Below are 18,760 nucleotides of genomic sequence, written 5' to 3' on the forward strand. Positions count from 1 at the left end.
AGAAACTCCCTGAAACCTTGTGAGCTCCATCAGCCTTTACGTCGGCTGAACTTCCAGCTGATTGGCTTGTGGGACTCGGATGAACAGTAACAACGCTACCAGCATGTCAATATGACTACTTGCTGAAAGTAATCATTTCATTGTGTTAGAACAATTCTTTACGTATTCTGTTGGGATTTTAGCGCTGTAATTATAAAAAAGAAGGAAACTGACCCGATTCACTGAATTTTTCAGAAATAAAAATACATAAAGGTGCTGCATGAAAGAACTGGTATTTAGCACCGTCTTCTCTGGTGCCAATAAATCAGTGGCAGTGCAACCAGCTGCCCTTTTAATCCACCATCTGAAAATTATTAGAGCACCTAGAGTCTCCTCCTTTGCTCCATGAGAAGCGAGAAATTATTGTTCGATATTGATAAGTATCAACAAATTCTAAACATATATTTTAAGTACAGCTCTGGCCATTTTATGCTGTTGCTTAGCGACCTATTTTTAGATACAGGTACACACAAACATAAGTTTCTAAAAAAGAACAGGTGCTCTCTGAACTCTTTCAAGGGGGCGGAGCTTGGTGACAGAGCATTCCTGGGTCTGATTGTGATTGGTTGGAAGGATATAATTACTGTAATATTAACCTACATGGCTAGAATGCAAAAGGAAGGAAAGCTTTTATTCTATTGAACTTTTTATTGACCTTTTTTTTTTTCCTATCATCAATATACGTTTATCGATCGATATTTATTGTTACTGAATTATCGTCCAGCCCTAGTTCAGTCCTTGGTCAGGATTCGGTGGCCATGTTTAAGTTGGAGAAGCAGAAATGTCTGACATCTGTTGAATTAAACACCGCAGCAGCCCGGTTCAACTCTGGTGGTTTAAGTTTCCCCTATAAACTATCCAAACGGTTCTCTGTCGGCCCTGTGCTAGGCTGCATCTCTGTGCCCCCCACCCCCCACAGTCAATCTTCAGTGATTACATCTTACATAAAGGTTTGAACACTTTGTTCTCCTCCTCTCCTCCTGCCATATCTGCCATTGTGGTGGTGATTTCCACTATCTTAGGGCGCTTGTGTCGTGTGTTAGAGAGGAGGGAACTCCCCAGGAGTTCGGCAGCCGAGCTTCTTGTGAAGTATGAACAGCCAGAGCTAAAACAAATCTTTTTCATGTTTTTTTCCCCATTGTGTTTTTCTTTTTTTCACCCCAACATGCTCACAACGTTCTCCCTGACCTGTCTGATGTGTTCCTTGGGCTTCCTGATGATGTTTGTTCTCTGAGGTTCTCCAACAAACCTCTGATGCCCTTACAGTCCAGCTGGATGTATGGTGAGATTGAATTATGCACCAACTGAGTCTATGTTCAAAATAGGTGACGTTGAAGAAGGTGGACTGCGCTGGACTTTATTTAGAAGTGTTAGATTTAAAATGGTTGAGTACAAATGCACTCTGCAGATTTCAGATTTTTATTTGTAAAAAAGAATAATTATATAATTTATCTTCACAATAATTAGATACTTTATGTTGGTCAAATGCATTAAAAAGCATTGAAATTGTCGCAACATGACAAAATGTAAACCAGCTTAAGGGAGATTTTTGCTATATGTTTTTTTACTGTATAAAACAAAACTAAAATCGGAGAAACGTAGCGTTGTAAGATCAGCAGCTCAAGTTTTCACCTCCTCATCTCAAGCTCCTTCATATTCCTCCAGTCTAGACCGACCAACAGAAGGTAAGACCGTATCACTAGCAGATGAACCCACACTGCTTACTGCTGTAGGTTGTGAGAAATTAAACCCACAATCCAGATCGACATCTTACAGTCAGAAACCTCCCTAAATAAGACGAACCATTTAAACACAGAACATCGCTCTAATCTCAGGACGGCTTTTAAAAAAAGATCCACTTAAAAGACCTTCACAGCTTTACATATAATGTTTCCATGTCTCCTCTTGTCTTAAACTTCAAGTTCCCATTAAGCCTTCCTAAAGCAGGGCTTTAAGTTAATTTAGAGCAAAAAAAAAAGCCTAAAATCTAAATAACACAGACCAATATTAGCCGTACTACAGCTACAACGTGGAGCTGAAAGGACGCAGCACCCCGTCACGCCTGTGAGAACGAGTGCGTGTGTCACCTTGGTCTACGCTGCAGCGATCTGGCGTGTCGTTCCCTCCCGTGGTGGTCACACCTCCCGAGCCCTCGCTCAGCGGGTCGCTCCGATTGACGCTCTCCCTGGAGCCGAATCGGACGCGGGCAGACGGGCGGGAGCTGATGTCGGGCGATGTGTCGGACAGCCGGGGGAGGTCCTCGGCCTTGGTGGGCGTCACCGTGAAGCGGACCGATGACATGGCGGGCAGCTAGCAGAGGTTTGTGACAGAAAACAGGAAAGAGTGGGGAGAGGGGGGTGGGGGGGTGGCTGTGTGGGATGCAGGGAGCTGAGGGATGGGGGCGGCACTGTGCTGACCTGAGCTAGGCTATCTCCCAGCTGATGCAGAGGTAACAGCCACCTCTACAGCTCCTCCGTTGGGTCGTGAAACACTCCATTGAGGCAGAGTGGTTGTTTTATTTAAAAAAAACAGGCTTCCTGTGGTGCCAAAGGGAAAAGCCCAGGTCTGATCACAGCGTGGCTGCTCTCAGACAGACGCTAGCACTGGCTTGTCTAACCTTTAAATATCTGAGGCAAACGGTAGGAAGTGTTGCTAAGGAGAAGCTGTGCCGTCAACTAAAAAGTGTGATTGCCTGGAGATCTGAAAGGCTTCTCGTGGAAACATGATATAAAAGCACCTGGACCAGAAAAAAATACCTTCAGGGAGTTTTATTCTATCTACCGATGATCACAGCCAGGGCAGAGTGAGCATCAGGGATGGAGGTAAAGGGCAACGGGGACAGAGGCAGAGAAACAGAAAGAGACGAAGAAGAAATGTCAATTAGTGAGCTCCTAAACGTGTGAACAACTAACAACAACAATAACAATGTATCCGCGACAAACTGCATCCCTGAGATGAGCAGCAGCACGGCGCGGCAGTGGGCAGATTTGGGCGACGCCTCCTCTGTTTGATCCTGACCAACAGAGTCAGGCGTCCCAAAGGCGCCCTACGACTGCAACATAAAATAAAGTAAATAAATAAACCGTCAATTTACATGTGCATGCTGGGTGAGGAGCTAAATAGATCAGCGGATATTGCTGAACTGTTTTTCTTTCTCCCCTCTCCTTCCTTACACTTGGATTATAATTTAATAATTAAAGGAGAGCGGTTCTAACCGGTTGTGCCGGAGAGTACCAGCTCTGACTCTGCATGCAGAGGCAAGGCAGGTTGTTCCTTTTAAAAAAACAAAACAAAACATGGCCTGATCTGTCAGCATTCAGACAGGGGGGGGGGCAGCTAAGCAGGGCTGACATGTCGTTCGGACGGGAAACAGATAAAACAGCCGTCTGCCAAATCCAGCCGGGACTCCTCCTCCTTTGGGGGGGAGCGAGGTTAATGGTTAATTGGGCAGCAGTCGGTCCAGAGCGCTGGCTGTGCGTCTCCAGGCCGGTTTGAGCTGTAAACTATAGGAGGAGGGTGATAAATGGTGAACGCGGTGCCTTTATGTTGTGCTTTTTTGACGTTCTCACAGAAAAAACTAAACAACATTTAACCACACAGGCTGGTAGTGCACAGGGAGACCGGCTGGACTATTTTACGCCCATGAAAATGTGAAAACCCAATCTTTCACCGACAAGTCAACGGCGCCCTGGGTGAGCTCCAGCAGGCTGGGCTGATTACATCGCTGGTCTGCAGGAAGGAAATTCTGGTTTAGCTGCTTTTTTCCAGTGAACATGAGGTTTGTTTGTTTGTTTTGTTTTAAATTGAGCTTGAAGAAAGCTCAAAAAGCTGTAAGAAGCTAATTGAAAGGCAAACGTCTTTTCTGTGGAGGGGGCATCAGCTAATCACGGTGGTCTTTCATTTTTTTAAAGTCTGAGCGCCTCATAACTGAGTTTTTAGGTCAGAAAAAGAGGCTCTACCCCCAGGACGGCAGGTCACCCTGCCTTGGGGGCGTTTTGGTTGGGAGCGAAACCTGAAAGCCGATCTGAGGAGATGGGTTGAAAACTCAAAAGAATAAAACAAAGCAACTTTGTTCAGCCTTCCTTATTGGTGTCATGGGACATGTAGGCAGCAGCCTGGTGGAAATTTTGATCTCGATCCCCCGGAGAGAACACACACACGGCGGCGGACCTTTTACATTTGGTACTAAATGGCTAATAGACGACTCTGAAGAGAACCTAAAATGCCAACTTCATAATCGCGGCGCCGTTGCTCGGAAATGACAGTGAACCCTGTTTTACAGGGAATGCCCTTTGCTCCCAATTACGACTACCAATCACAGCAGGAACGGCAGAAAAAGAAAAAAAAAAACATTTGTTTTTATGAATTTATATTTCTTAAAGCAAAAAAAAAAAAAAATCTGAATAATTTGTGATCTTCAGCAGTAAGTCAGAACTTAACGAAAGCTTTGCCCCAAATCTCTGATCGGTGCATGTGCAGCACAAACAGGACGGAGCTCTTATGAACGACACGCCTAGAAATGTACACGACACACCTGGAGGACGGAGGGCTGCAGGTGGGACGACGACCATTAGAGACAGGCCGCACTTTCTCACGGACCTAAGCCAGCAGTGGAAAGCAGCGATCAAAAGCACCGGGGAGAAGTGGAGAGTGAACATCAGTAGTGACAACTTGACATGGATGATGATTCAAGGCATTTTCCTCTCACATCTGACACTGATTCCTTTGCATTCTCAAAATCTACCAGTAATCATGTTGTTTTTTTGTCTCCTACTCTATTTTATATAGGAGGTAGGTCTGTGCCACTAGTATTTATCATTTATGTACATCTAGTTCTTTCAACGTTACCTATGCTGCAGTCAGACTGTCTAGACTTCTGCTGGGTGCAGCGGTGTTGTCACCTATCTGGCTGTCAAATCCTCTTATTAGGCCTCTGATTCTGGTAAAAGAAAATAAAATAAAAATAAAAAAATAAAAAGGAGAGCTGCTCCAGATCCCGATCCAGAAAAGCCCCCGAACCCCCGGCAGCATATACCCGGTCTGCTGCCTTCAGAGGTGCTGATCATTTCACCCAGCCTGCCAACATAATGATGCAGGCAAACCTGCACAGAACCAGCAGCAGCAGCTCCACGCAGAGCCTTCGCGTGGGGCCGGTGATGCTCGCGCCGCAAGCCGCCAATCAGCGGCCATCCTAAGCCAATTAGGGTCGCTACCATCATTCTGGCTCGAACCGGTCGGCGAACGCGTCCCCGTTCCGCAGAACCGGTTCTATGGCGGCCGTGAAGGAGCCCCGTCCCGACCGCACTCCGCCGCGCTGGACCTCCTACCGCCTCCATAGAAATGCTGTGAGAAGCGGCGAGGGTTGTTTTTTTTTTAACGCTATAAAAACCGGCAGAAATTACAAGAGCCGCGCTTTCAATTCCGGTCAAAAAAAGAAAAAAAAACTCGGGCGTGAACGAACGCAGCGAGGTTTTATTTTTTTATCCTGAAGTTGCGTCGCGTTTCTGGGGCGAACCCGGGAGGAGACGGGAGATGTCTCTGGCCGCGGGGACGGAGCTGCGGTACCGGCAGGAGGAGGTCCTCCGTCGGGGCGCACCTAGCCTAGCCACGCCGCAGGCAACCTGTCAACTCTCTGGACCTCCGGGTGGCTCTCCCGCGGCGAAAATCACCCCGGCTCAGTTATCCGCTGTCGGCCGGGCTGGCCGCCGGAGACACGTACCTGTCCGCCGTCTCCGCAAAGCAGCTCCTCCACCACGCGCCTCCTTCCAGCTTTATCCGTAAACATGTACCTCCCGTGCCGGGGCTTCTCCACACAAGCGACCCACCAAAAACAGCAGCACGCGACTGCGGTACTCAGGTCCCAACTTCCTTGCCGTCGTTTCGATCGAGTTTGCGCATGCGTGATAATGACCCTTCGCTGGGACGGCTGGGTAATGTAGTGCCCATGCAATTCTGGGGGAAATCGTGTGTTTTCGCATGTTAAACCTTGGATAGACCGTTGTCGTGAGACAGTTTACTAAATTTAAATGGTTAATGAGCTCCTGTGAGGTCTTTCAAGTACAATATAAAAGTTTGAAGCACCTAAACAGTCTCCATGCTACATTTCGTTTAAAAAACGTATCGTGTCACTTAACCCTCAACATGACAACAGTTTAATCAAGGAAAAATTTATGAAAAAATATAAACCAACGGTTCATCTAACATTTATAATCTGACTAAATTTAAAACCCTAATCCAAGAATCCGAAGGCCAAAAGGAAGTTATATGATCTTTTTGGGGTTTGTATGCATGTGGATGCATCTGCTTTTTAGTTAGAGACAAAAAATAAACAATAAATTTGAAAAAACAATTTTTTGTAGCAAACCAGATTACTTTAGAATAGCTTAAAAAGTCCTTAATTTTCTAGAAGATTAGGTCTTTACATTATATGATACAATCTAAAATCATCTGGGGCTCATTTGTAGAAGATGCTGTATTTTTGAAGACTGTGCACTAAACCGTGTAGATTAAGATGTGATTCCGCTTAATAATGTAGGACCCCAGCTTGTGGTTCTTTAATCAGATCTTGGCACTGCCCTGTCCTCTCTCATATCTACACATAGAGCAGAAAATAACAGGGCTGCAGCTCTCGATTATTTTAGTAATGGATCAATTCATCTATAAAGAGATACGCTGCACAAATTAGCATACCTCAATTAACAAGTTTCTTGAACTAAAACAAACGTTTATTGCACATTTTAAGCGGCAGAAACGTGTGGGTGTAGGGAGGGGATGCTGCCAACACGGTAATAATTGATGTCCATATCTTTCCATCTGTCTCTCTTGTCTAATCCCTGCTTGGGAAAACAGTAGACAATAACTAGGAGTCACAATCCCCTTGGTTTTCTGGACTCTTCTGTCCAGTTGGGCATCAGAAATCTTGGTGTATGGTTCGACCAATCATCTGTCATTCTAGACCTTTGGTCAAAAACCGTTTTTATCATTTGAGAAACATTGCCAAGTTTTCAGCAAACAGGCTTAAATCAGAGGCAACCAGACTTTTGCATAACTCTTTCTGAAAACGTTTTGACACCTATCCAGGAGTCTTTGTCAAAGCTGCCGTCTCACTCAAGCGCGAGCCACCAGATTTATAAATTTGAGTGTTGGCTTTTAGAGCCTTGCATGGTCAGGCTCCCAAGAGTGAGCAACCAGAACTGACAAAGACTCCTGGATAGGTGTTGAATTGTTTTCAGAGAGAACTGAGTGAAAGTCCGGTTGCCTCTGATTTAAGCCTGTTGGCTGTTGCGATGATCCGGATAACTGAGAATCTACACAGGCATTGCCAAGTTAAGGCCAATTCTGATCTTGCATTTGTGATTCATGCCTATATTTCTTGTTGTTTGGGTTATTGCAACTCTCTTTTTACTTGTTTTAACAAAATTGTTCTTAGTTTTATTCAAACGGTCCAAAACACAGCAGCAAGGCTGTTAACAGGATCTAACAGGACACATATTACTCCTATTTTAGCCTCCCTGCACTGGCTTCCTGTCAAGTTTTGATCTATTTTAAAATATTAATATTGGCTTTCAGAGCCTGCCGGTGGTGACCACAGACCACTTCTCAGTTCCTCTGCTTTCTGCCTGATGTTTTGGTCACTTTGAATGCTGGTGGTGCTTTTACTCTAGTGGCAGCATGAGACGGAGTCTACAACCCACACAAGTGGCTCAGGTAGTGCAGCTCATCCAGGATGGCACATCAATGTGAGCTGTGGCAAGAAGCTTTGCTGTGTCTGTCAGTGTAGTGTCCAGAGCATGGAGGTGCTACCAGGAGACAGGCCAGTAAATCAGGAGACGTGGAGGAGGTTGTAGGAGGGCAACAACCCTGCAGCAGGACCGCTACCTCCACCTTTGTGCATCCAGGCAGGTGGAGGCCACACACACTACTGAGACTTGTTTTAAGGAGATTACATCAAAGCTGGACCCACCTAGTGTGTTTTTACTCTTTGATTGTGGCTCCAAAACCAGACATCCATGGCTTAATAAATTAGATTTCCATTGATAATTTTTGAGGGATTTGTTGTAGGCGCAATTATGTAAAGAATTTAAGAATATTTAAATTCATTTAGATCTAGGATGTTATTTTAGTGTTCGCTTTGTTTTTGAGCAGTATAGTTTCTTTTTTGGTAATCTATGTACTTTTTTTTTAAAGGATCAATAATCAAACGGCAAAAAAAATTTTTTCCCCCTACATAACCTGAACCAAATAAAACCACTTGTGTTCTGGATAGAGCATATTCACAAAGGGTTTTCATCCTAAATGCAATATGTATATTATTTTGTACAGTCCTTAATGCTCTGAGTGGGTTATTCTCTCAGTAAATGACGTTTAGTCTGTAGACTCCAGTTAATGATTCAATTACTAAATTAGTTCATTATTTCAATAATCCAATCACAATTTCAGCCCTAGAATACAACAAAAAATATGCTCATAGATGTATAAAACTGGAATGATTGAGTTAATGAACACAGTAAGCACTGCTTCATTGAAGAATTAAATATATCTTCAGCCGGATTTGTTTGTAGGAACTGTGTACTACATGGGAAAATAAAACCTTTTTTCGTTAACTAGCTGCTCCTTATTCAAAACACAAAGACAATCAAGTAGAAGAAATGTGCACAGTTTTATTCAGTACAGAAAAAAAAAAAGAACCAAAATATCCATCTCCAACCAGCCAAGGTACAGCTGATCCAGCTCACAGAAAGTCTATCTGAATCCAACCCAGGAGGTGTCTTCTTCCCCCAGCATCCCCCTCCATCCTGCCGTCTCCTCCTGCTCCGCGGAGGCTTCTTCACAGAACAGGCCTGGGCTGCTGCGTGAGGAGGATGCCGAAACGTCTCTTCAGCAGGACGCGGTGTCGGGAGAACTTGTCGTCGGGGGAGAAGCGAGCCGGGTGGGCCGAGCTGGTGGGCTGCCCATCGGGTGTCACCTTCTGTTGGTGGATTAGGAGGAGATTTATTGACTGGTGGTTAAAAAATACCATCAAAGTGACAATGTATGAGACTATGAAAATAACTGAAAATAAACATTAGCGTGTATATCTGGCGCTATGAGCGAATCATTTTCATTCATTTTTATATTGAATTTTATGATGAAACTGCTGCGGCTGCATCGTTTGAGGAAACAAGCTTAGAGATAGAGATACTAATGTGCTTAGATTGAAGGAGGCTAACTTAAAACATCCAGCTAACCACCCTCAACACAGGATCCACCTCAACAATGCCAGTAGAAAAAAATGTTTACTATACAGTTTGAAATATGCTCAAGATCCATAAAGCCCTGCTACACTTTGTCAGAGGCCCAAACATCAACGTGTGTCCCTTGGATATAATGTGAAACCAACAGAGCTGAGAACAACTGTGACGTGGTGGGAAAAATGTATAGTTTGGTGAGCATTTGTGTTCAGCTTTATGACTAAATAACATCCAGTGCAAGCAATATTCTTCAGAAAGCCCCTTATTAGTAAATGGGAGTCCCCCTGTCTCCAATTTACTACCATGGTTCTGTGATGCTGCAGCATCACAGAACCAAATTATGTGAATTTTTCCAATGTGAGATCAATAAAGCCTATCTTGTCGCAGCTCAGAGGGGAACGTTGTAAGGAAGATTGAAGCAGGGATATAAAACAGCATCCCGGCTTTGAGCATCTCACAAGAGCACTTTTCAATCCATCATCCAGAAATGGAAAGTTTGGCACAACTCTGACTGGCTGGAAGAGGAGAACATCAGTGAGAGAAGCAGCAAAGAATGGTTGCTCAGGTTAAAGAAGCCCAAAAGAAGCCCTGGCATGGCAAACCTGTGGAAGACGGTTCTCATGGGAAACGTAGCAATTTGCTGTTCACAGAGGATCTCCGTCTGTTTACCTATTGTATGCTTTTTTTTCATTCAAGAAAAAAAGGCCCAATAAAATACTATGTAGTTGGTCGTGTTAAGGGGTGTGAATACTTTCAATGCCACATATTGTCCCCTGTAAGCATGTTTACTCCTCCCTTCCCAGCCCGTTTTATCGTGTTCTGGGGTGGCTTTTACGGTCGTTTTATTGTTTCGTTCAATAAATAAACAACAACAACAACACACGAGTAAACACCGCGTACAGAAAACTAGCAATCAGAGCTAAGTGGGCTAACTGAGCTGTTTCTCTATGTTTAGTTTAGCTTCTCTTTCCAACTCTTGATGTGCACCGTAACACACAAACAATCTATTCAAACGCCCCTAAAACGTGGAATCCAGCACTGAGAAGCGGAAGTGAAGGAGAACAAAACGCTGTGGTTTAAAATGTGACTTTTAACATCAACGTTACCGACGTCCCCACGGAGCAAGGCTTACCTTCAGAGTGTAGACTCTCTCTCCGTTCTCGTTTTCATAATATTGCAGAAACATGACGGCGAGAGTTTGCGTTTAGGTTTTCTAGGCTGAAAGAAAGTCAAGCAGACTTTAAAAGTCTGGGAAAATCCGCAGTAAAAGCGTTATTTGGAGCTCTGAATCCCACGTGCTAGCAAAGGCTTCTCCCAGCCTGGGCAGAAACGGGCGGATATCCGGCCCGGGCCGCAGAGCACCCTGGGAAATGTTGTCCAGCTCTAAAAACGTGTAACCTTTGTTTAATCACTTTTCATTTCGTGTAAAGCTTCTATGAAGAGACTTCTACAAACATTATTAATTTATTGAATAGGGTAAATATTTCTTTGTTTTAAACGTTTGTTACAAATAAATACATACATTAAACTTAATAAACGTCTTGTTTATTAATTAAAGCATAAAAATGAACTCAGTTAAATTATTCAGTCGGTGTACAAAATCTAAAAAAAGGAAAAAAAAAGATATACATAGAATATTAAATAAATAAATAAATAAATAAATAAATAGACATTTCTCCACTTCAGATCCGGAGAAGCAGTGAATGGAATGTTTAGGATCAATTCTGGGAGTCAAAAACAAGCTGCATTTGTTTACTTTTGACTTTGAGGGAATGAATAATAAATCCACTTTTGAATCTGGCATTGGCTGAAGATGATTAACCCCAAGTAAGAGAGGTAAGCCTGTGAGAACAGATTCATCAGCTATGGTGTGCATAATTTGTTTAGTCTCTAACAGTTGTAAAAAAATGGAAATCCACAAGGATTTCAGGATTTTGCTTAATGCATGAAACCGGTTTAAGAGTAATCGTTTGGAGACTTGATATTATGTTTGTATGAAGGAAAGCTGCATGTCTACTTTACCTTAATAGTCAAGTGGAATATACTGTAAAACCTTATATTTGAAGTAGCATCTTTCTTCAATTGTGCAAAGAAAATTAACACAACTTATGAACAAGATGTTTTAATGTTTAAGTAGTTGCAGCTTCAGCTTCTTTGAATGTAAACTAAAGTCTATTTTTTGCAGATATGAGAAATAGAAATGCAGTGGATCTAAAACTTCAAACATCTTTCAAAATGCCTGGTGTTTCTGATCTTATAAAGGAAGACCATGATAAAAAAAATGAATAAAATGTGTTTTATTCATTCATCAATTTTATAGGTTGAAATGTGAAAACCTAAAAGGTTGTATAAGTTTGCACATCTGGTTTATTATTCTGGTTGAAGGACTTATTTCATTCAGTTGCATTTGTCTATCAGCATGCAACATGTGCATTGGTGTATTTGCGAAAGTTCTCAGACTTGTTCAGATAGCAAGAACATCTCTTCTGTAGCGCCTTCACGGAGTGACCCCACATGCTTTCTGATCTGTGTTCTGGACTTTGGCAGCTTGAATTTTCTTTAGGTGAAGCTGTTATTTATTTATTTGTATGAATGCTTGGACTCACTGGGATGCTGAAAAAAAAAAAATCCTTCTTCAGCTTTAGCTTTCGAAGAAACCCCTGCAGGTTTTGGGTCCAAGATGTTTATGATTTCAGACACATTTAGAAAAGCACCAGCTCTATCTGAGGAATATGAGGAATCAAACTCCTTCAAAAGCATAATGTTTTTTGGGCATGCACTGTATTGTTATAGTGCCAAACATACCTTTTTTTATCTGTTGTGTTTCTTTTCCTTGGATTTAAAGAATTCACAGCTCTTCCTGAAGATTATAGGAGATTGTCGCCACAACTAGAACACAACCGGCACTTTCCAGAAACGTAACATGCTGCATGTTTGCCGTATCTTCTCAGATTCAGAAGCAGCAGCAAACAATGGAGCCGGTGCCGCCCTATCTACCGGAATCTATCCTGGATGACGAAGGTCAACTTTTCTCTTCTCAGTTCTCCCCTCCGGTTTGTCAAGGCAGATCTTTCCTCCAGGCGATGAAGGACTTCGGCGAAAGCAACGAACCGGCTCCTCAGACGAGCCGTTCAATCTTTCAGGAGCAGGTGTTTCGTTCCTACGAGGTCCACCAGTTAATGGTGGACGCCTCGACCGCGCAGACTGCTGCGGAGGCGCTCAGGGGGACCTTTGATTACGTTCAAAACAACAGACCAGTGATGCAAAACCTTTACCCTGACCTCAGAAGCCCCTATCAGGGTTCGGTGTGGAGCCCGGCCTTCAGAGATTTCCCCCTAGCTGTTCATCCCACTCCACAGAACTTCCCCACATTCTCCCCTTGCGGTACAAGGGTCTGGGATGGCGCGTCTCCGTATCAGTACGTCCCCAGAGCTCCTGGAGACCCCTCCTGCGGGATGAACACGGGTTTCCTGCCCCCATCGCCTCACTTTGGGTTCAACTCTGGCACCTACATGCTGGTCAGGGTCCCAGAGTTCTGCCAAGGAGCGTATTTACCTCCTCACCAACAGTATATCCAACCTGAAGGTTGTCCCAGCTGGTGCCTGTGCCTGCCAACAGCGCGTTTCTGCCACACCGGCAGACCACCACTGTAAGAGATACAAGCCGCATCATGTTAATCCCGTGGGTTTAATGTGCGATTGTGTCTAAGTGATGAATCTGGACTGCAGGTTTCACAGGACAAGAGACGGCGTGGTGCTGAATGCTACTCCGTCTTTAGAGGACACGTGGCCCACCGAGGCAGAAGGTCAGTGGTTTCTGGAAAGGTCCAGGTACAAAGGCCTGGCTTCAGCTTTGAAAACACACGATTTCATAACTAGAGTCATTTTGTATATCCGGAGTGTGTAACGAAAATAATTTCCCTCTGGGATTATTAAAGTATTTCTGATCCTGATATTAAAAAAGCCAGACGAAAGTCAGGCTTGGGTGGTCCGATCAAATCAACCCGAACTACATTTTAACCACACTCACACAGTAAATCTTCTTGTGGGCGGCTTTGAAAAGTTCTCCACTCAACCGCGCTTACATTTTATTAAACTCTCAAACTTTTTTTTTTTTTTTCGTCAGCTCAATCACAGCATGGTTCCTTGGTCTGTAGAAAAAGTCCAAATGATCAGCCCTCCACCCCCCATGCTTAAGAGCTGGTGATTGAGCCTTTTAATGGTGATTTATTTTTATTAAGATTTTGCAGCCTGCTCATTTTGGCCAAAATTCTCAAATTTTGATCTTGATCCTAAAAAAAGCAAAGCATTCTTTTTTTCAGTTTAGAATAAGTGAGCAATCTGACAAGCCACTCGTTCCTAAATGCACTCCTACATGTCATACCTCTTATATTTGCTAAGTCCTGATACCCAAAGTTTAGATTTAAATTTCTTTCAGAAATGGAGGCTGGTCTTAGTATTTTACCATGAGTGTGGATTTTCATGTTGACTTGTAATATAAATGTTGCTGACCGTTTAACTGTACTCGGTCACTATGAACCTTTATGTTACAGTCATGACCAAATAGATGTGCATCTGCTTATCAGCTGTACTTTATGTAGAAATGCTCAGCAGTGGATGAAGGCAGATTCCGTTCAGAGCACCACTCATACCAGAGCTGCTGTCTTTCTCCCTCACAGAAGAACATCACTACATTCTTACACCTGACAAGACCAAGGTACAAGGAAGCCATTTTTCTTCCGAACCCCTGGTTGGTTATCAGGATCATCTCCAAACACATTGGACCTGGGAGGACAACAAAGATGTCCCCAACTCCTGCTGCCCAAAGGTTCCTGTTTCTTTTTAAAGCAAACCAAACAGAGAAAACAGGCAGTCCTAAATACTCTTTGTGAGAAACTTTATCATTTTAAGGCTAACTCTGTATTTCCCCTCAGAGGCGAGAAACGGTTTGTGAAGAGCAAAATGTTGAGCATGAGCAGGAGAGTCCAGCGACGGGAAGCAGCATCTCCACAGAGAACCTGGAGGATGTGAGCAGCGACTCGGACTCGGTCAGCAATGTGGGTCATTATTTACGTGTAAACCATTACCTTTTGTGATCAAAGATCTTCTTGCGGACTTATTTTTTCTCTGAGTCAATGTGCAGAGAAGCGGTTCTGACCCAAAACGTGTTCAAATGTCCAATGCACTGATCCAAGTTCGTTTTATTTTGTTTGAAGTAGTGAGTGCCACCAGAGGGCCTTAAAGAGTAAACACTGGAACACTTCAATGAATCTATTTAGGGATATTAATGCAATCGGTAGAGATGGTCCTCTGTATTTGTTTTGGTAGAAGATGTTCTTCTCTATTTTTGTCCAGTTTGTTTCCTATTGTTGAATTGTGAGTACTGACCATAAATGAAACGAGTTTTTTTTATCTTCTGTAATGACCTCCTGGATGAAGTTGTGCAGGAGCTCTTGCTGGGATTTTGGGAGAGCAAACCTTCCTGGGAAGGTTCGCCCCTGCTCCGTTCATAGAAAGTAGCCCTCACTGTGGATAGCTGGCGTCTTAAAGCCTTAGAAATTTCTTTGTAATTCTTTCAACTTCATATGACCTGTTGATATTCTTACATTTTGTCAAATTTGGGCCTAATGTGGTGCTTCTGGAGATCTGGGAGGATTAATTGTGTTGTCATCCAGATTACAATTTTTGGAATTTTATTTTTCCTTTAATAAATGAAATGTGTTCAAAAACATATCACATTTTTGTATATATATATTTTAATTACCATTGATATTAGAATCTGTTTGATTATCTGAGACTATAATCTGGAAAAAAAAAAAGTAAAAAGGGAAGAATTTTATAAGCGGGTACCTCATTGAATTTACCCAACTAGAGACAATAAATAAAGTTATGAGTGTTACTGAAGGCATTTAAGGCAAGTCCGAACTACGGCACAATGAATGTTGATCGCTATAAATTCATATCTAAAAATGAAAGACTTGTTTTATTGAATCTGTAACTTGCTCGTCTCTTACCGTCAGGCGGGGTCGATCCTGAACACGAATGACCAGAACTGCCTCCGTCCTTCAGACCTGGACATCTTGGATCAATTCACTCTGGAAGACCTGGAGGTAAGAACATTACAGGCAGACCATATAAGGTCTAACAACTAATGATACAAAATAATGAGAAGTTAATTTTAAAGAGATGCTTTTACTTAATCTTTTAAAAATGACATCATCTGTTAGCTGTGGGTGTCTTGATATAACTGCTCAAAAATAAAGGGAACACTAAAATAACACATCCCAGATCTTAATGAATGAAATATTCTTATTACTTTATTCTTTACATAGTTGAATTTCCTGACAACAAAGTCACAAGAATTATCATATCAATGAAAGAGTAAAGACACACTACAGGTGGATCAAACTTTGATGTAACGTCCTTAAAACAAGTCAAAATGAGGCTCAGTAGCGTGTGTGGCCTCCACCTCTATGACCTCCCTACAACGTCTGGGCATGCTCCTGATGAGGTGGAGGATGGTCTCCTGAGGGATCTCCTCCCAGACCTGGACTGACACATCTGCCAACTCCTGGACAGTCTGTGGTGCAACATGGCGTTGGTGGATGGAGCGAGACGTGATGTCCCAGATGTACTCTGTTAGATTCAGGTCTGGGGAATGGGTGGGCCGGTCCATTGCATCAATGCCTTCATCTGGCAGGAACCACTGACACACTCCAGCCACATGAGGTCTAGCATTGTCTTGGATTAGGAAGAACCCAGGACCAACCGCACCAGCATGTGGTCTCACAATGGGTCTGAGGATCTCATCTCTGTACCTAATGGCAGTCAGACTACCTCTGGCGAGCACATGGAGGGCTGTGTGGCCCCCCAAAGAAATGCCCCCCCCCAGACCATTACTGACCCACTCCATGCAGGAGGATGTTGCAGCAGCAGAACGTTCTCCATGGTGTCTCCAGACTCTGTCACATGTGCTCAGTGTGAACCTGCTTTCATCTGTGAAGAGCACAGGGCGCCAGTGGTGAATTTGCCAATCCTGGTGTTCTCTGGCGAATGTCAAACATCCTGAACAGTGTTGGGCTGTAAGCATAATCCCACCTGTGGAGGTCAGGCCCTCATACCACCCTCATGGAGTCAGTTTCTGATCGTTTGAGTAGACACCTGCACATTTATGGCCTGCTGGAGGTCATGTTGCAGAGCTCCTGCAGGGTTCCTCCTGTTCCTCTTTGCACAAAGGCGGAGGTAGCTGTCCTGCTGCAGGGTTGTTGCCCTACAACCTCCTCCTCGTCTCCTGATGTAGTCCTATCTCCTGGTAGCGCCTCCATGCTCTGGACACTACGCTGACAAACACAGCAAACCTTTTTGCCACAGCTCACATTGATGTGCCATCCTGGATGAGCTGCACTACCTGAGCCACTGTGTGGGTTGTAGACTCCGTCTCATGCTGCTACTAGAGTAAAAGCACCACCAGCATTCAAAGAGACCAAAACATCAGGCAGAAAGCAGAGGAACTGAGAAGTGGTCTGTGGTCACCACCTGCACCCCCTGTATTGGGGGGTCTTGCTAATTGCCTCTAGTTTCCACCTGGTGTCTATTCCATGTGAACAACAGGTGAAACTGATTAATAGTTTGATTTCAGAGAAATGTGATTGAATTGGAGTTTATTGTGTTGTTCAAGTGTTCCCTTTATTTATTTTTTGAGAGAGAGAGAGAGAGAGAGAGAGAGAGAGAATCCCAATGTACATGCATAATAGAAAACACAGAAAAATCATGTAGACTTTCATGAGATGGACTTGATGTTTGGTCTCCTGCCATTGCATATGTTGGAAACATGTGAAACTCGCTGAACGTTACTTTATTCTACTATAACTGACCCGTCTCTTTCTCATGTTGCCGTTTGGCTGCCAGGCTGTGATATCAGACGCATTAGACCCACTCTGCAACCAGAAAGACGCCATTACCAAGGAGACTCCTCCACCGCCGGCTGAAATTGAAAGAATAATCCAGTACCTACTCTTGGATGCTCCGATCTCAGAGTTTGAGCCAAACTCAAACCACAGCAGGCAAGATTTGCCGGTGAAAGAGGAGCCGAGTATGGGCTGGTCACCTTCCTCTCGGTACCGGCGGTCCCCCCTGGAAGAAACACTGGAGGACCGATACAGCTCCTTTCCTCTGGATGACTGTTTTGAGGAGGACATGAGCCATGAGAATTTGAAGCAGGTTCATGGGGACGACGGGAACAGACGGCGTAAAATACATCCAGTGAAACGCTCTCCAAGAGGAGCGGCAAGAGAAAAGGCCACGGTTACCGACGCCAGACCACAGATCCGCCTGGTCATCAGGAACAGTCAGGCGGTTAAGGGCCACACCGATGAATCAGATGGATACGGCTACACTTTGAGAGCTGAACAGAGGAAACCTGGAGAGATGTTCACTCCACACAGAAGTTCGTCAAGCAACGGGAAGCAGAGAAAACAGGCCTGTGCAAGAAGACAGCTATTTAAAACGGAGCGGTTAGATTATAAAGAGATGACGCCCGGCAGAGCCAAGAAACCGGCTGAGAGGACAGCGGGTCAGGAGCAGAAAAGGTGCCAGGGAAGGAGGCAGGAACCCGAAGCACCAAGAGGGAAACCTCTGGATTTCTGTAGAACAATGGGGACAGCTAGCAACTGGTTGTCTGGTACGCAGGAGGAACCACAAGACGAGGAGGAAGAGGAGGGTGTAATTTCAAAGGCTGTGAGACGTAAAACTCAAAGCAAAACCGCCAAGGAGAGCGTCCAGCCGGCTAAAAGGAAAACCAAAGGCGCCAAGTCCTCGCCGAAAATAAAGGCGCGGGTAAATGTGTACGAAGACCCGGTCGAATTTCAGCTCCCTCAGAGTCGGCAGAAAGAAGAATGGACAGGAGAGAATACGCGTGAAACGGCCCGGCCTCTGGAACTGTTCAAAAGACTCAAGGCCAGGGTTTCCAGAAGTCGCTTTCCACCTGCTCAGTCCACCGAGTCCAAACCAGACCAAACCGTTGATGAATGTAGTCACAAGGTCCTGAACGCCAAGAAGTGTCCCTCCAGGAGGACAAAGAAGTCCCCCCCTTTGAAAACTGCTGAAAGAAGCCCCGACTTTCTGCATCCAGCGTTCAGTGATGTGCCCACGCAGCAACGCAGTGTCTCCCCGGGGGCCAACGCCGCCGACCGAAAGCCAAGAGTTTCCCAGAAGAGAAGGTATAAACCAAGGATCAAGCCTGAACCGAGCACAGATCAGACGGAGGACGAGGAAGCAGAACAGCTCTGCTCTCAGGCTACAGCGAAGAAGCGGCGGCAGAGAAGCAACGCCCCCCAGAAAAGGAAAGTTGCCGCAAACGAGACCGTGGAAAGCCTTTGGTCAAAGCCAGCAAAACAGCCCCGGGAGTCCAAGCAAAGAGGGGTCAAACTCAGAATAAAGATGGAGAAAGGGATCCTACAAAGAACCTGGGTTACAGAGTAACAAATCAGCCCA

At 44.3% G+C, this 18,760-nt stretch overlaps 3 protein-coding genes across 7 annotated transcripts in view; 1 reads left to right on the forward strand and 2 right to left on the reverse strand.

Annotated features, from left to right (window-relative positions):
- Positions 1-5,917, reverse strand: part of LOC105919175 (solute carrier family 12 member 6) — a 33,298-nt gene extending 27,381 nt beyond the window's left edge. For 2 of the 4 annotated variants that reach the window (XM_012854430.3, XM_012854429.3), the window contains exons 1-2: positions 5,759-5,916; positions 2,127-2,816 (exon numbers count right to left, since the gene is read on the reverse strand). In XM_012854430.3, the coding sequence (XP_012709884.2) occupies positions 2,127-2,340 (214 nt within the window). In that variant the 5' untranslated portion in view covers positions 2,341-2,816; positions 5,759-5,916. Of the gene's footprint in view, positions 1-2,126; positions 2,817-5,758 lie in introns of all 4 variants that reach the window. The other 2 variants (XM_036146072.1, XM_036146071.1) reach the window with 2 other exon arrangements.
- Positions 5,918-8,679: 2,762 nt separating this feature from the next.
- nop10 (NOP10 ribonucleoprotein homolog (yeast)) lies at positions 8,680-10,618 on the reverse strand. Its single transcript, XM_012854425.3, has 2 exons — positions 10,402-10,618; positions 8,680-9,007 (listed from the first exon to the last, which is right to left on the reverse strand). The coding sequence occupies exons 1-2, from the start codon at positions 10,453-10,455 to the stop codon at positions 8,867-8,869; spliced, it is 195 nt and encodes a 64-aa protein (XP_012709879.1). The 5' UTR covers positions 10,456-10,618; the 3' UTR covers positions 8,680-8,866.
- A 425-nt stretch (positions 10,619-11,043) lies between these two features.
- Positions 11,044-18,760, forward strand: LOC105919169. 2 transcript variants are annotated; one of them, XM_021311656.2, is made up of 7 exons: positions 11,044-11,105; positions 12,221-12,918; positions 12,998-13,074; positions 13,948-14,096; positions 14,203-14,325; positions 15,289-15,378; positions 17,177-18,760. In XM_021311656.2, exons 2-7 carry the CDS (start codon positions 12,242-12,244, stop codon positions 18,746-18,748), a joined length of 2,688 nt encoding a protein of 895 aa, XP_021167331.2. In that variant the 5' UTR covers positions 11,044-11,105; positions 12,221-12,241; the 3' UTR covers positions 18,749-18,760. The 2 variants fall into 2 exon arrangements, with proteins under 2 accessions (XP_021167331.2, XP_036001970.1); XM_036146077.1 differs by having other exon boundaries at positions 14,203-14,316.

This window comes from Fundulus heteroclitus, chromosome 14, assembly GCF_011125445.2.
Source record: "Fundulus heteroclitus isolate FHET01 chromosome 14, MU-UCD_Fhet_4.1, whole genome shotgun sequence".
Lineage (NCBI taxonomy): Eukaryota > Metazoa > Chordata > Actinopteri > Cyprinodontiformes > Fundulidae > Fundulus > Fundulus heteroclitus.

Bases quoted from the DNA above. Each gene is read 5' to 3' on its own strand.
- LOC105919169 (XM_021311656.2), top strand. From the start codon at position 12,242: ATGGAGCCGGTGCCGCCCTATCTACCGGAATCTATCCTGGATGACGAA. The intron at 13,075-13,947 runs GTCAGTGGTTTC...TCTCCCTCACAG, and splicing joins GTGGCCCACCGAGGCAGAAG to AAGAACATCACTACATTCTT. The intron at 14,097-14,202 runs GTTCCTGTTTCT...ATTTCCCCTCAG, and splicing joins CCAACTCCTGCTGCCCAAAG to AGGCGAGAAACGGTTTGTGA.
- nop10 (XM_012854425.3), bottom strand. From the start codon at position 10,455: ATGTTTCTGCAATATTATGAAAACGAGAACGGAGAGAGAGTCTACACT. The intron at 9,008-10,401 runs GTAAGCCTTGCT...ATCCACCAACAG, and splicing joins AGAGAGTCTACACTCTGAAG to AAGGTGACACCCGATGGGCA.